The sequence below is a fragment of the Eublepharis macularius genome, chromosome 5 (genome assembly GCF_028583425.1).
Source record: "Eublepharis macularius isolate TG4126 chromosome 5, MPM_Emac_v1.0, whole genome shotgun sequence".
Classification (NCBI taxonomy): domain Eukaryota; kingdom Metazoa; phylum Chordata; class Lepidosauria; order Squamata; family Eublepharidae; genus Eublepharis; species Eublepharis macularius.
This window is the reverse complement of record NC_072794.1, coordinates 171,651,383-171,665,547: the sequence shown is the minus strand read 5'-3', so window position 1 is coordinate 171,665,547 and position 14,165 is coordinate 171,651,383. Positions and strand designations below refer to the sequence as shown.

Sequence of the window (14,165 nt, the reverse complement as noted above, 5' to 3'; positions counted from 1 at the left end):
GCTCTGTTCACAAGCTGCAAAGGGTGGTCCCTCATTTATAGTCCACCTTTCTCACTGGGATTTACAAATATGGTAACAACTAAGGGTGTTCACCCGAAAAAGGTTCAGGTTTCCTGCTTTGGGTTTACCCGAAGCGGGAAAACAATTCGGGAATCTGTACGGAGCACACCGAAGCTCAAAGCAACACTTTTCTTGCTGCTTGCAAGCGGCACAAAAAGGGTGGCTTTCAAACTTCCCACCCTGCTGCTTTTTCCCTGATGGGAGGGAGAGGAGCCATGGAAGGGGGGAACGGCAGGGCGGAAAGTTTGAAAACAAGCAGCACTTTTCTTACTGTTTGCAATGCAAACAGCTAGAAAAGTGCTGTGGGCGCGGCTGCTGCCGCTTTGCCCGAAGCTTCCTGAAGCAATACAAATCGTTTCAGAAAGCTTTGCTTCGGGAATCCTGAACCTTTCCAAACTGGGCTTGATTCGGGTTAAAAACCCGAATCAGAAACCCAAAGCGCACACCCCTAGTAGCAACTGTTTAGACAACCTGCACATGGAATACAGTTACTGCAGCCGCCAGGGCTACATAAAGGCTGTGGGTGGGGAAATATCCCCCCCTCCCCAAAGCTTTCTTTTGAACCCAGCAAAGACTGCTGCAGACTCTTTGGTTCAGGCTCCTAATCCTGACCTTTCTCCATGAATTCAGTAATGATGTAAATGGGCTCCTCCTTGGTCACAACAGCGTTCAGTTTGACCAGCTTGTCGTGCTGCAGGGTCTTCATGATGTTGGCCTCTTCCAGGAAGGCTTCTACAGACATGCTCCCCGGCTTCATGGTTTTCACAGCCACTTTTGTATGCTTGTTGTAGACGGCTGGATGGGAGAGAACGGGAGGCGTCAGAGCCACGGCATCACTGACGGAAAGCACCACACTAGAGCCAGGGATGTGTATTCTGCTAGTCCACAAAAGGACAGAAGAAATGCAGAAAGTGCTATTGGCTGAAACAACTGGCATTTTCACCTAAGTAGCCTTGTTGGTGTGCAGTCGATGAGCAAGATTTGGGTCTAGTAGTACCATAAAGCTCAGCGCTCTGACTCTCAAAAGCTCATAGCCTGGAAATTTAGTTGGGCTCTAAGATGCAACTGGACTTGAAATTTGGCATTCTCATCTTTCACTGGGGGAAAAGAAGCAAGTTTCTATGGTAAATTTCAGTGTACCTGAGAAATGTTTGTGGAATTGCATGCCAAAAGATTCCTGCATGCAGAAAGCAAGCATATCAGGAAGAAAAGCTCGAGACTCTCTTGTCAGTTTTCCTAGTGCAGGGAGTTCCTTTTACCAGAGGAGTCTTGAAAACTGTATTCCAGCGCCTGCAGTCTGAAGCTGCACAGCCCCTAAGAGGCTCTCGCCTATGATTTTTGTTTAGTACAGACATCCCTTCTGAAGAATCTTGCAGCGGCTTAGCCCAGCCCCGAGAGGGAAGCGTCAGAAGAAACAGAAAGGCCACTGAACCTACCCCCTTTCCTGCAAAGCAGGCTCAACTCTCCCCACACCCACCCACGGACGCAGCCTGAAAAATCCCGGCCACAACAGGCCATGAGCAGAGAGGCAGAGGGGAGAGGTGCAGCCAGTGGGTGGCTTTGTGCCAGTCTTGTTCAAAGGCAGCCTACCTCTGAATACGAGACGAGGAGGGACAAGCAATAGAGCTGAGAGATCTGCTCTGGAGGCCTGTTTGTTTCCAAAATAGTAAAGAGTCCAGTAGCACCTTTAAGACTAACCAGGGCTTTTTTTCTGGGAAAAGAGGTGATGGAACTCAGTGGGTTGCCCTTGGAGAAAATGGTCACATGGCTGGTGGCCCCACCTCCCACTGCCGGCACCAGGGTCTCTGGCGCCTGTGGCACCCCCCCCCCGTGCACGTGCACAGCGCGCATGCGCCACGTACTGCGCGATGACGTCATCATGCAGCGCAAGCCGGGGCATTCGCCGGCGGATGGTTGGGGTGGCGGGCGGAGGCTGCGCACGCCGCTCCGGCAGTGGCTCATGGCTGGTGCACCCGGCTGGGGGTGTGTGGCGGCGGCGGCAGCGGCAGCGGCACGGGGCTGGCTGGCTGCAGCAGCTGTGGGCCAGCCACACCAGCTCCGCGGCACGTGCCTCCGCCCACGCCACCCCCTCTGGCACCTCTCCAGGGCCCTCGCGCCTGAGGCCACCGCCTACCCGGCCTCTATGGGCGCGCCCGCCCTGTCACCCCCTGATCTCCAGACAGAGGGGAGTTTAGATTGCCCTCCGCACCGTGCAGAAGGCAATCTCAACTCCCCTCTGTCTGGAGATCGGGGCGGGGCCACCAGCCATGTGACCATTTTCAAGAGGTTCCGGAACTCTGTTCCACTGCGTTCCTGCTGAAAAAAAGCTCTGAGACTAACCAACTTTATTGTAGCATAAGCTTTCGAGAACCGCAGCTCTCTTCATCAGATGCATCATCAGATGCATCTGATGAAGAGAGCTGCAGTTCTCGAAAAATTATGCTACAATAAAGTTGCATCTGACAAAGAGAGCTGTGGCTCTCTAAAGCTTACGTTATAGATGCATCTGACGAAGACAGCTGTGGCTCTCTAAAGCTTATGCTACAATAAAGTTAGTTAGTCTTAAAGGTGCTACTGGACTCTTTACTATTGTGCAACTACAGACTACAAACTAACTGCAGACTACAGACTAACTGCAGACTACAGACTAACTACAGACGTACTATTTTGCAACTACAGTCTAACACAGCTGACTCCCCTGAATCTCTTTGTTTCCAGACACAATTCAGAGGGCTGGTGCTTACCCTTGAGACCCAAAAGGGCCTGAGAGCAGGGTCCTCGAAATACAACCTCCTCTTGTCCAGCTTGCCAGCTAAGATCGTTGTCTCAAGTCCTGCCCTCTTGAGGCAAGGCAAGTGCCAACTAGAGAAAAACCTTCCTCAAAGGCTGCTCTGGAACGCTACTGTTCACCCTGCTGTCCTTTAGGTGCCGGGTCAAGGCTGTTCTCCAGGCTTTTAACTGATGTTTTATCTAAACTGTTATGGTCTGCCGCCCACCTGTCGTTTCTATGACCCACACTTCAGATTGCTTTATGCTGTTTTGATTGGATGTTGCTTTTTATGCCTGCCTGATTGAGTTTGGATCTATTACTGGCGAGGTGGGTGTTCCTGAGCCCTTTGACTGATTATGTTTATGTTTTTGTTGTTGTGGTCCCGCAGGGCCCTTCTGGTGCTCTTACCCAGCCACACTTCTCCAAACTGCCCAGCTCCGAGCTTCTTCTCAAGCTTCAAGGAGTCGCGGGGGATTTCCCAGGCATCTTTCTCCCAAGGTTTCTGAGGTTTGGGCGCGAGACACGGGTAAGACAGTTTTTGGCAGAGCCCGTCGCTCTGTCCTGAAAGAGAGGCAAGAGGTGGCACACATCAGGCTTTTTCACTAGGCAGGAAAAGGGCAGGCTGTTGAGAAACCAGGCTGACTGACTGGGTTGTGACTCACGAACGTTTCTGCTACAATAAACGGGTTGCAGTTTTAAGTCTTTCAGATATCCCAAAACTCTTTGCGGCTTTCAAAGGGGAGGAGACTCTGTTATTTCCCCAACTGGGTGTATTTCTCAAAGGAGGGAACAGATTTGCTGTTGCACAGCACTTCGTATCCGAAGCAGCCATTGATCTTGGTCAGGGCTTTTTTTCTGGGAAAAGAGGTGGCGGAACTCAGTGGTGGAACTCAGGACCGCACAATGACGTCACTTTGGGTCAGCTGGAACAAGGGGGGAGTTTTTTAAAGTTTAAATTGCCCTCGGCGAAAATAGTCACATGACCAGTGGCCCTGCCCCCTGATCTCCAGACAGAGGGGAGTTTAGATTGCCCTCCGTGGAGGGCAATCTAAACTCCTCTCTGTCTGGAGATCAGGGGGCGGGGCAACTGGCCATGTGACCATTTTTAAGAGGTTCCGGAACTCAGTTCCACTGCGTTCCCACTGAAAAAAAGCCCTGATCTTGGTTCCTGCTCCACGGCTGAGCAAACGCAGCTGCCCTTCAACCAAAAAGCCTTCCTTAGCACAAGACAAGAAATAACACCGACATACCCTTATAATGGCTGACCAGTTCCTGAAGGGTGTCGAAGCTATTGCGAGGGGAGATGTAGAAGCCGCCATTATCCATTGTCCGGATCTTGTAATGTTTTACGATGTCCACCTTATTTTGGTTGTCAAAATCTCTCACGGATAGAGAGTAGCTACCTGAATAAAGGGGGAGAAAGAGGAATGGCGCACCAGGACTGCGGGTTCCCCACCTCAAACCAGATACTGGGGGTTTAGATCTGGTATCTAACCTCTTGTAAACAGGGCAAGGGAATGTCTCCACGGAGGAGAACATTTCTATAAGACACAAAGTCCTTGGAACTCGCTGACACCAGGCTGGGCAGGGGGCAGTTTTGTAAAGGGCCAAACGAAACTCACCATCCACTTCCTTTACCTGTTGCCTGTAACTTTCCCCCTTGGTTCCAAAGACGGGCACACAGAGGAGGTTGCCCCACTGCGGAGAAGGTCATGGGCGAGGAAGCACTCTTTATCCCTCATTTGGACCATCTTCCACCCCAAAATTGCACCCAAGGTGCTTCCCCACAAATAAGGGGGGGAAATACAGGGATCTGGGCTATAAGACAAGTAAACCTCTCTGCCTGCAGGTAGACATTTCATCTTCTCAGTCCACGCACAGTTGTGCATCAGCATTCAGACTCAACTAACAAACCTAAGTTGATTCACGGCGTAAATTTTAATCTTATGGTACCCGCTGCCCACGGTTTTTGTGCGCACTTGTATTAAAAATAAGTGCCAATCTTTAGCCAAAAAGAATCTTCTGCTTGATTAATTGGTGGCATCTGATTAATCTAATCACAATGTTTTAAAATTGATCCCCCCACCCAAGGAAACCCTTTAGATCTATTTGATGACACTCAGGCATTTGCTGTGCTCCAAAACCTGCAGCACCTGTTTGACCGAAAGTCATAGGGGAAAAGAAACCAATGAAGGTGTGTGACTCCAATACCCCTTTCATGCCACAAAGCTTCTGAAACCTGATCCCTGCACCTGTTTGGAGCTCAGTGGCTCACAGGCAAGAAAGTGAATTTGTGCCCATACCACCCTGCAGCCTTCTGGGGCAGGTACCTTTGCTCGTCTCACTGTCTCGGATCATGAAGGAGCCGATTGCATTCCCAGGAGCTAGCAGTTGTCGCTCAGCGTCTTTCCGGCTGACACCTCTGAAGAACCACCTAAAAAAGGTGACATTCCAAAACAGATGGTCATAGATCCAGAGGAGTTCGCCATATTAGTCTGTAGTAGCAAAATAGCCAAGAGTCCAGTAGCACCTTGAAGACTAACCAACTTCATCATAGAATAAACTTTCGAGAACCACAGCTCTCTTCTTGAAAGTTTATGGTACTATAAATTTGGTTAGTCTTAAAGGTGCTACAAAACAGATGGGTGAGCAAGCCCTTTCGCTGGCCTTCCATGAACAATCCCTACCCTAGGACACCTGGTAGGGAATAACAGAGGATAAACCAAACCTGGTCTGATTCCATGTGGAGGTTCTTCTCCATTTCCGCAACTTTAGTTGTGTTTCTACACGATGCCATCCTTTATCCCTGCACAAATCTGAACAGCCTATTTTTTCCCCACCAAAAACTTAGCTTTTCTTAAAACCTAATATATATATATATATTGGTATGGCCTTGTTGGGACAATCCAGAAGGTTTGAATGCAAGGAAACACCCCCTTTGCCCCCTTCCTCTGCGTTTTCAGAATGTACTGCCTTGATGTTGTACTGATACTAAAAAAAAAGAAGAGATTTGAACATTTTATTGGGGGGGAGGGAATCTGGGCAATGTCATAGCACTTACTTTATTATGATTACTCTGTCTCTGCTGTCTCAATTAGCATTTGAAAAGTTCCTAAGTGCTTTCTCCCCTTCCCCCAAGCAGTAGGAGACCAATTCTGCGTAATGTAAATGACAGCAATGGAACACCCAGTACCTTCCAGCAATTAACATTACCGAAGGGTTCCAGTGTTGCCTCATTCTGGAGCAGTGCTATGCAAATGCAAGGGCTTTTCTTGAAGTGTCGTATTGAGCTATTTCTAAGCGTCACTACATATGCACCAAAAAATAAAAAAGGTGTGTAGAGAGTCATGATGGTGGCAGGACAACGGCGGGGAGGGGGCAACAATGCCATCTGCACCTGGTGTGACAGGGAAACCACGGCTAACAAGGCTGAAAAATGTGCCCTGTGGAATCTCTCCTGTAAGTATGAATAAGCTACAATTGCTCCAGCAACATGAACACCATGGGGAAAAAACCTCTTGTGTGGAATCAGCCCAGGTGAACACTGCTCTGCCCCTGTAATCATAACTCCACGTGGTCTTCTCTTGGACTGACTGAGCAAGAGAAATCCTCAGGCTACAGAAAGGGCAGGCACTGAAAAGGCACCAGCGCTGGTACAGCTGCTTGCAATGTTCAAAGCACTTCTGTCTATGTATGCGTCTGTCTATCCCTCCCTTTCTCCAGGGAGCTCAGGATTGTGCACGATTCTATCCATCTTATACTCACCAACCCTTTGAGGTAGGCTAGGTTGAGAGAACGTGACTGGCCCAAGGCTGCCAGGTAGGCTTCGTGGCACAGCAGGAATTGGAACTGGGGCCTCCCAGATTCCACTATGGCACAGATTCTAACTACATCACATGTTCTCTAACCACTACACAACACTACAGACATGTTGGCCGTTCCCACACTACTCACCTTCATTCGGAACGCTGCGGAACGTTGCGAAAAAACCGCGGAAGATAGTGTCTTCGCGCGCAAAACTCGCGCGAGAAGACACTATCTTCTGTGTTTTTCCGTGACATTCTGCAGTGTTTCGGATGAAGGTGAGTAGTGTGGAAACGGCCATTATCTCGTTGCAGTCCATACATCAGCTCTGTAAGGTACTTTGATACAATTACTTCCATACATAGTGGGTTAAAGCTGAGAGAGAGAGAGAACGTATTGCCCGAGATCCCCTAGGGAATTCATGGCAAAGGCAAGATATGAAACTGCAACCTTCCCTACTACCGCTTATTCTCTTCCCCACAGGGAATTCTCTGCTTATCCCTGGAGAGATGATAAGGACCCGGGAGAGACAGGGGGGTCATTAATTCCAGATTTAACTAAAGAAAATGTATTTGACTTCTCTGGAAAGTCATTTAGCAGAAGAAAGGTTACAGCCAGCCGTAAGGGCCAAAATGGATATGATGGAAATTACAGATGTCCGTCGCTCTGTAAAAATAAAATTACATGTGCTGCTGAAATTTGGACTGCTGCAGAGGATTAGCTTTGCAAATCAAAGCTACGCCCCTCATACTGCTATCAACTTTTAAATGAAAAAAGAGTTTTCAAAGGGGACATCATTATTTTTTCCCTTTAAAATTGCAGAGGGATCCTGGTTTAGATGAGTAAAATTTAGCAGGGCTTGAAGGGTTATATTCTCTTATTATTGTTTCCCTTATGACCTTGATCCAAACTGCACCTGCGCATTCACCCAATTTCCTTTTTACAGATGGACAAAGCTGTTTTGCCCCTAAGAGAAGTTGGGCATGCAACCCCCCCCCAGCCTTCCCAGCAGGCAGCAAAGCTGTCGAAGCCGGGGGCCGTGCTTTGCCTCCCCTGGAAGGAGGGAGAGACAGAGCTTTCCTGGTCACCCGGGGCTCTGCTGGGGATAGATGCTGCGCTCCCCATTTTGCAGTGGTGGGCCAGACTCACTCCTCAGTCTCCAAAGAGTTCACTCGGGCGACGTAGTTGCTGGGGATGTAGCCTTCTCTTCCTGTTGACAGGGACTTTGCTCTCCACCATTCGCCTGACCTGCACAAAGAGGGGAAAGGACAGAAAAGTGGTTCTCTTGTCACCGGCCAGGCCTGCTGAACAATGCCTGCCACCATGCGCTAGGAAACCAGCAGCAGGTACACCTGTCCAACTTGCCACTGCACACTGGGTTTTCCAGCAGCCAAAGCATGTCCTGACAGCTGCTTGGACAGACCCAAAGCTTGTCTCTGCGTTTCAGGCTTAAACAGGTTTATCAATTATTCCTTCCTCCTGGGGAATCCTGGGAATTGTAGTTCTGCACTGGTGGGCTAGAAATCTCCTAACAGAGAAGCCACAGTAGCTTCATCCGACTACAGACCCCAGCACACTTTGGGGAAAGCCACAGGAGTTGCAAAGCTACCCAGCTGGTGCAAGTTTTTTGGCCCCCCGAACGCCTCTCTACATGCTCTCCTTATCACAGCATGTTGCACTGATACGATGCTCAAGAGAGGGCTTTTCCTCAGTTTTGAAGTGGCAGAGCTTCTTTTTTGGAGGGGAGGGGAAGAAAGTCCCCTGGACTTCCCGCAAGATGCTACCACATCAGATTGACGCAAGGCACAAACGTTTCTGCGGAGCTGTCCCAAGATTAACTGGCATGAGAGGTGGGGGTTTGGGACATTTCAAAGTCCCAGGAGCATTTCGAGCCACTTTCTCACCTGACGAGGAGCAGACCCTTGCCCCCATCACCTCTGCAACTGGTTAGGGCCATGGTCTGTGAACCCTACTAAACTGCCAGTAATGCTGAGCCTGGGATCATTTGTGTCTGGCCACTAGCAACACTCCAGGAATCTACCCAACAAGTTAAAGGGTCAACCCACCCCTGCTGGGACCCAGGAAACCACGAAGGGGGTCAATTAGGCGCCCCCAGGAAAATGGCGGCACTCCAAGAGCAGCTTCCTTTTGGCTCTGATGCCAGGACACCTGTAGTTCAAAAAGAGATGCACTGGACATGGTAGGGTTGCCAGCCTCCAGGTAGTGGCTGGAGATCTCCCGGAATTGCAACTGTTCTCCAGGCCATAGAGAACAGTTAGGGCAGCTTTGGAGAGTGGAGTCTATGGCTTTATATCCAGTTGAGGTCCCTCCCCTCCCCAAACCCTACCTTCTCCAGGCTCCCCACCCAAATCTCCAGGAATTTCCCAGCCTGGAGCTGGCTATCCTAGGATACGGTCTGGGACTTACTCCTCAAGGACTTTGAGATGCTCTCCCTTCTGAAAGCTCAGGTCCTCCTTGTGGATGGCGTCGTAGTCATAAAGGGCTAGGACGATGAAGTCCTCCGAACCTGCAGGGACAAACAAGGACTTGCATCCACACCACCTTAGTACTGAGTCTGGGCAGGGGGGCAAAAGGGTCTTCGCTGAGAGCTAGAGTGGTCAGGCTGGTGAACGGCCAGTGATCTCAGTTTTGGTAAAGGTTCCCAGGTTGGAGGTTGAGGAGGCCTCTTCTGGCCTTCAAGTGTCTCGGCCTCCAGCTCACCAGCTTGTTGCTTAATCTACATTATTTATTTGGCTTGCCCTATTTTGGTGGGGGGGGGAGTTTTAAGAAGAGATCACAAAGAGCCTGGCCAACGATGTATTTCAATGCTCCAAACGTATGCACATTTAGTCAGAGGTACATCCCACTGGTTTCAGTGGAACCTGCTCGTAGCTTAGTATGCACAGGATCGCAGCTTCGGTAAACTGTCTCTCTTGTGGTCAAGTCCTGTGAGGTTTGCTTTTCCGCTGGGCTTTCAGTCCAGTTGGACTTCAAGAACAACTAAAAAGAAACCAGCTGCTGAGAAGAGAGGGGTTCAAGCAGCAGAGGAAAAGAACGCCATTTGGGTTGCTAGAATGAGAAAGCTCAAAGTTGACACCTGGCAATCACTGGGCCAAATCTGGACTTCTGAGAAATGCTCCCAGGCCTCTTAACCTACTCACATAGGGATCCCAGGTGCCCGCTGTTGGTGAGTAGTCTCACAGCGGTTTACCTGTGGAGGTTTTGGGATGCCTGGAGAGCACCCGCCACCTGCAGGCACCCCAGAAGCGCATGCTCTCCAGGCACCCTGGTGGCATACACTCCCAGCAGATGTGGCATCATCACTTCCAGAAGTGACATCATTGTGCTGACTGCAGGAGTGTGCTCCCGTGTGGCGATGTCACTTCCCATGTATTATTTGTTAGTTTGATTATTAGATTTCATTTTTTAAAAAAAATCTGGGTGTTTTCCAGCTTTTTAGAAAGGTCTGTATTGTACTGTCTATTTATGGCTCTGATCTCCAGTCTCGAGATTTAAGTGTCCACAGGTTTAGCTCACACTGAGAATTAGATATATTGGTAGGCTAAGCTCTCCCCCAACATACACATTGCTTCTCTGCTCGAAGCTGCCCTCGTTCAAAGCTGTTTCCCCCCGCCCCCTTTTTAAATTGGCTATCAGAGATCAGATTCTATTACGTGATGTAACACCCATTGGCCAGCTATCCAAAATCAACTTAAAGCATCTCTCCACCAGAACTCCCAGATGATAAAAGACCTGCTACTGCCCTTTCTCTCAAGTGGATCTCTCTGTCTGAAGCCTGGGCTACGGACACTGGAAGTTGCCTGCGATCAGTCCGTCCATACATACCATCCATTTCCTGTGGTTGCGGCATGCTGGATGCTTTGCTGCCCTGGGATGTAACAAAAAGAAAACGTCCCTTCAGTATGATGGCCATTTGATCACTGAGTTAGCATTTTTAATTTTCAAAGCACTATACAATCTCTATGGCCCTTGCCCTCGCGGAATCAGCTGCCTAGGGAGGTGGTGAGCTCCCCTTCGATGACAGTTTTCAAGAAGAGGCTGGAGGAATACTTGTCAGAGATGCTTTAGGCTGATCCTGCACTGGGCAGGGGGTTGGACTAGATGGTCTCTGTATGGCCCCTTTCAACTCTGTGATTCTGTAACAATAAGGTGGTGACCAGCTGCACAAGTTCTGTATGCTGCACCAGGATCAGGGCCTAAGGAGCTACAGTGCAGCAATTGGTACAGACCTAAGTATCCCAGGCACTTTGGACAGTGCTTATCTACTTGGACAGCAAGAGGATCCACAGCTGAGGAGAAACACCAGGACAGTAGGACCACATTCATTTCCACCGGCCCATGCTGCCATTTTTACACCGAAACAACTCAGCACATGTCAAGATAGCAAATACCCACAGGATCTCCCCTTTAATCATGCTGTGTACAACCAAAAATAAAAGCCCCTGTGATACCTTTTAAGGCCAGCCAATGCAACACAAAACAGTGTGGGGCTTTTAAAAAATATATTTCCCAGAACTCTTTACCAGGCTGGATTTTAACAAAACAAAAAAATCGTTGGTGAAGAAAAGAGGGGAAAAAGATGTTTCTGGCCCTGAACAGACCAGAATGTCAAGCAGGTTTGCAAAACGGTGCTGAGTCAAGCTGGTAGCAGGCCACACCTAAATCAAAGATCTGATGGGCTTTTGTTTTTTGGGGGGGGGGTTCTTTTTGCCAAAGGCAGCTCGCTGCAGTCCATTATCACACCATTTTCTCTACATCTGTCCTTTGCTTCCTTTAGCTCAGGAAGAGCCAAGCTACAAGTGATGCCTGACACAGGTTAGACACTTGTCAGCTTCCCTCAAGTTTTGATGGGAAATGTAGGCATCCTGGTCTTGCAGCTTGGCTCTCCGACTGCTGTTCAATGGACTTTTCAACTGTCGCTTGTCCAACATTCCGCCAAGCTGCCTTCATTTCCCATCAAAACTTGAGGGAAGCTGACAAGTGTCCAACCTGTGTCAGGCGTCACTTGTAGCTTGGCTCTCAGACTGTGACTTCAGCTTTTGCCATCAGATGCTCAAGAGACGTTCCCCCAAATTACATTTCAGCACCATGAATCTTAAGACCTGTCCCTTCTCCTCCTTTCACTGTGGCAAGTCTTGCATGTTCAGAAAAAGCGAGAAAGTAGAAGGACAGACACTTATGCTCTTTGTAAATAATGCCCACGCTGTTCAGCTGGCTTGGAGTGGTTAAACATGACTGAAAAGAACTTCGCACATGACCAGGAGCATTCTTATTCATCTGCGTTTATCTGGGCTCACTGTCGACACAGAAAGCAATTTTAGGTTCATATTAAGCCCTAGCACAAGGACAAGAAGGAAATCTTCCACCTTTCAGTCTGCGCAAAATAACCCAAACCGCATATGGTCCTGCGCGCCTTTGGTCAGCTTTTTCTAGAGGCAGGTCGATCTTTTCCACTGCCCTTCCTTAATGTGACACTGCTGTTGAGTTAGGGCTGCTGCGCCCTGTGATGCAACAAGGGTTCAGAACGCTGTGGTGCTTTTCTAATGCCTTACTTTCAAAAATTAAAATTCCTTTTTAAAATATTTGTTGGAAATGCAAGGGCACAACTAGGTAGCAATCGTAATATATGCCAACCTTCACCTTGACTTCTTTTTTCCCAGACGTGGGATCTTTCACATAATGAGTCTGGAGGCTGGAGCCGGAATTGGCTCTCCAGACCTTGCTAGGCAGGCTGAATTCCTTGGATTTCACACAGCCCATCCTGCATGAGAAGAGAAAGAGAGAGAAACTGTAAAGCCTTTGAACAGATCATTCATAGCTGTGGATCTGGATACCATCAATATGCAAATGATACCCAGCTCTATATCTCGTTATCCAAATCCTCTGGTGATACAACAGAGAAACTGAGTAGCTGCTTGACGCTTGTGTCAAACTGCTAAAAACAAACAAACTGCCAGTGAACCCAGGAAGGGATGGTTGTTGTGGATTTTCCGGGCTGTATTGCCGTGGTCTTGGCATTGTAGTTCCTGATGTTTTGCCAGCAGCTGTGACTGGCATCTTCAGAGGTGTAGCACCAAAAGACAGAGATCTCTCGGTGATCTCTCAGTGCTACACCTCTGGTGCTACACCTCTGATGATGCCAGCCACAGCTGCTGGCGAAACGTCAGGAACTACAATGGCAAGACCACGGCAATACAGCCCGGAAAATCCAGAACAACCATCGTTCTCTGGCCGTGAAAGCCTTCGACAATATACCAGGAAGGGATGTTGGTTGGGATGGTGGAGATCTTGAGGGACGTTGTGCTCCCCACTTTCGATGAGGTTCAGTTGACCCTTGCAGATTCAGTTAGAATTTAGGAGCTATACTGGATCCAGGACTGCTGCTCGAGAAGCAAGTAAATGCAGCTGCAAAAAAAGGTCTTCTCCCACCTCAGACTAGACTGGAAGATGCCTCCATACCTTTACCTGGCCAACCTGGCCACCTGGATTCACACTCCAGTTGATGCAGAATGCCACAACATGATTATTATTTATGTCATTTATAGTCCACCTTTCTCACTGAGCCTCAAGACGGATTCCACAGGGTGAGATTAGTACGGTCGGTATCAAGGACATTTCCATAAACAATGCCACAGGGTAAATAAATGCAAGTTTACAAAGACTGAACATTAGCAAAAATCCGATACAGAACTGCTGAAACAGAGCATAAGCAATTCTAGGACTGACATTAGACAACATAGAACTACCCAGTAGGGTCATACTTAAAGCAACAGGTAGTACATAGGAACAACAGATAGGATGTAAGGCAACATAGTGGTCTGTGGTCCCCAAACAGAGCATAAGCAACTCTGGGACAGGCAGTACAAAGGAGCACATACTTAAAGCAACAGATAGGATGTAAGGCAACGTAGCGGTGATGTCTATGGTCCCTAACTTATTAGTGAAGCATCTCTTTGAGACCCCCTCCCTACAATACAGCTCAGTTCAAAGTTTTGGCCATCACATACAAAGCCCTTCATGGCCTTGGTCCCTTATATATGCTCGTCCAGGGCAGCTTCACTCATCTAAGCAGGACCTTTCAAGATACCACCCTGCAAATGGGCAAAATCGGCAGCTGCCCGTACACAGGCATGATATGTGGTGGCCCCCACCTTATGGAATGGCTTAGAGCTCCAGCTCTCTCGGTTTGCCCCAAGCTATGCAAAACTGAATTATTCAGGAGGGCTTTTTAATTCAGGAGGTAATAGGACTGTACTGTAAGGAAATAGTTCAGGGGAGATGCCTTGGTAAAGGGACAAAGTAGGCTATATTTCTGAATACTGTTTGTTGGTGTAGATACGCTCCTACGGGGTAGATCCCATGTTAATTTGCCTATATTTTGTTCCAGCAATGTTTCGTCTCTGTGTTCCTGTATTCAAATTTTTGCTTCTTTTCACGTTTCCGCAATATATTGCAGAATATATTCTACAATATGTATTGTAGAATATACAATGCGTATTGTAGAATTCTA

At 48.5% G+C, this 14,165-nt stretch overlaps 1 protein-coding gene across 1 annotated transcript in view; it reads right to left on the bottom strand.

Annotated features, from left to right (window-relative positions):
* Window positions 1-14,165, bottom strand: part of HCK (HCK proto-oncogene, Src family tyrosine kinase) — a 49,810-nt gene that overhangs the window by 12,896 nt on the left and 22,749 nt on the right. Inside the window, exons 3-10 of the mRNA XM_054981871.1 lie at window positions 12,290-12,416; window positions 10,481-10,523; window positions 9,062-9,161; window positions 7,784-7,882; window positions 5,161-5,264; window positions 4,081-4,233; window positions 3,239-3,391; window positions 673-855 (exon numbers count right to left, since the gene is read on the bottom strand). Coding sequence (XP_054837846.1) covers window positions 673-855; window positions 3,239-3,391; window positions 4,081-4,233; window positions 5,161-5,264; window positions 7,784-7,882; window positions 9,062-9,161; window positions 10,481-10,523; window positions 12,290-12,415 — 961 coding nt within the window. The 5' untranslated portion in view covers window position 12,416. The remainder of the gene's footprint in view (window positions 1-672; window positions 856-3,238; window positions 3,392-4,080; window positions 4,234-5,160; window positions 5,265-7,783; window positions 7,883-9,061; window positions 9,162-10,480; window positions 10,524-12,289; window positions 12,417-14,165) is intronic.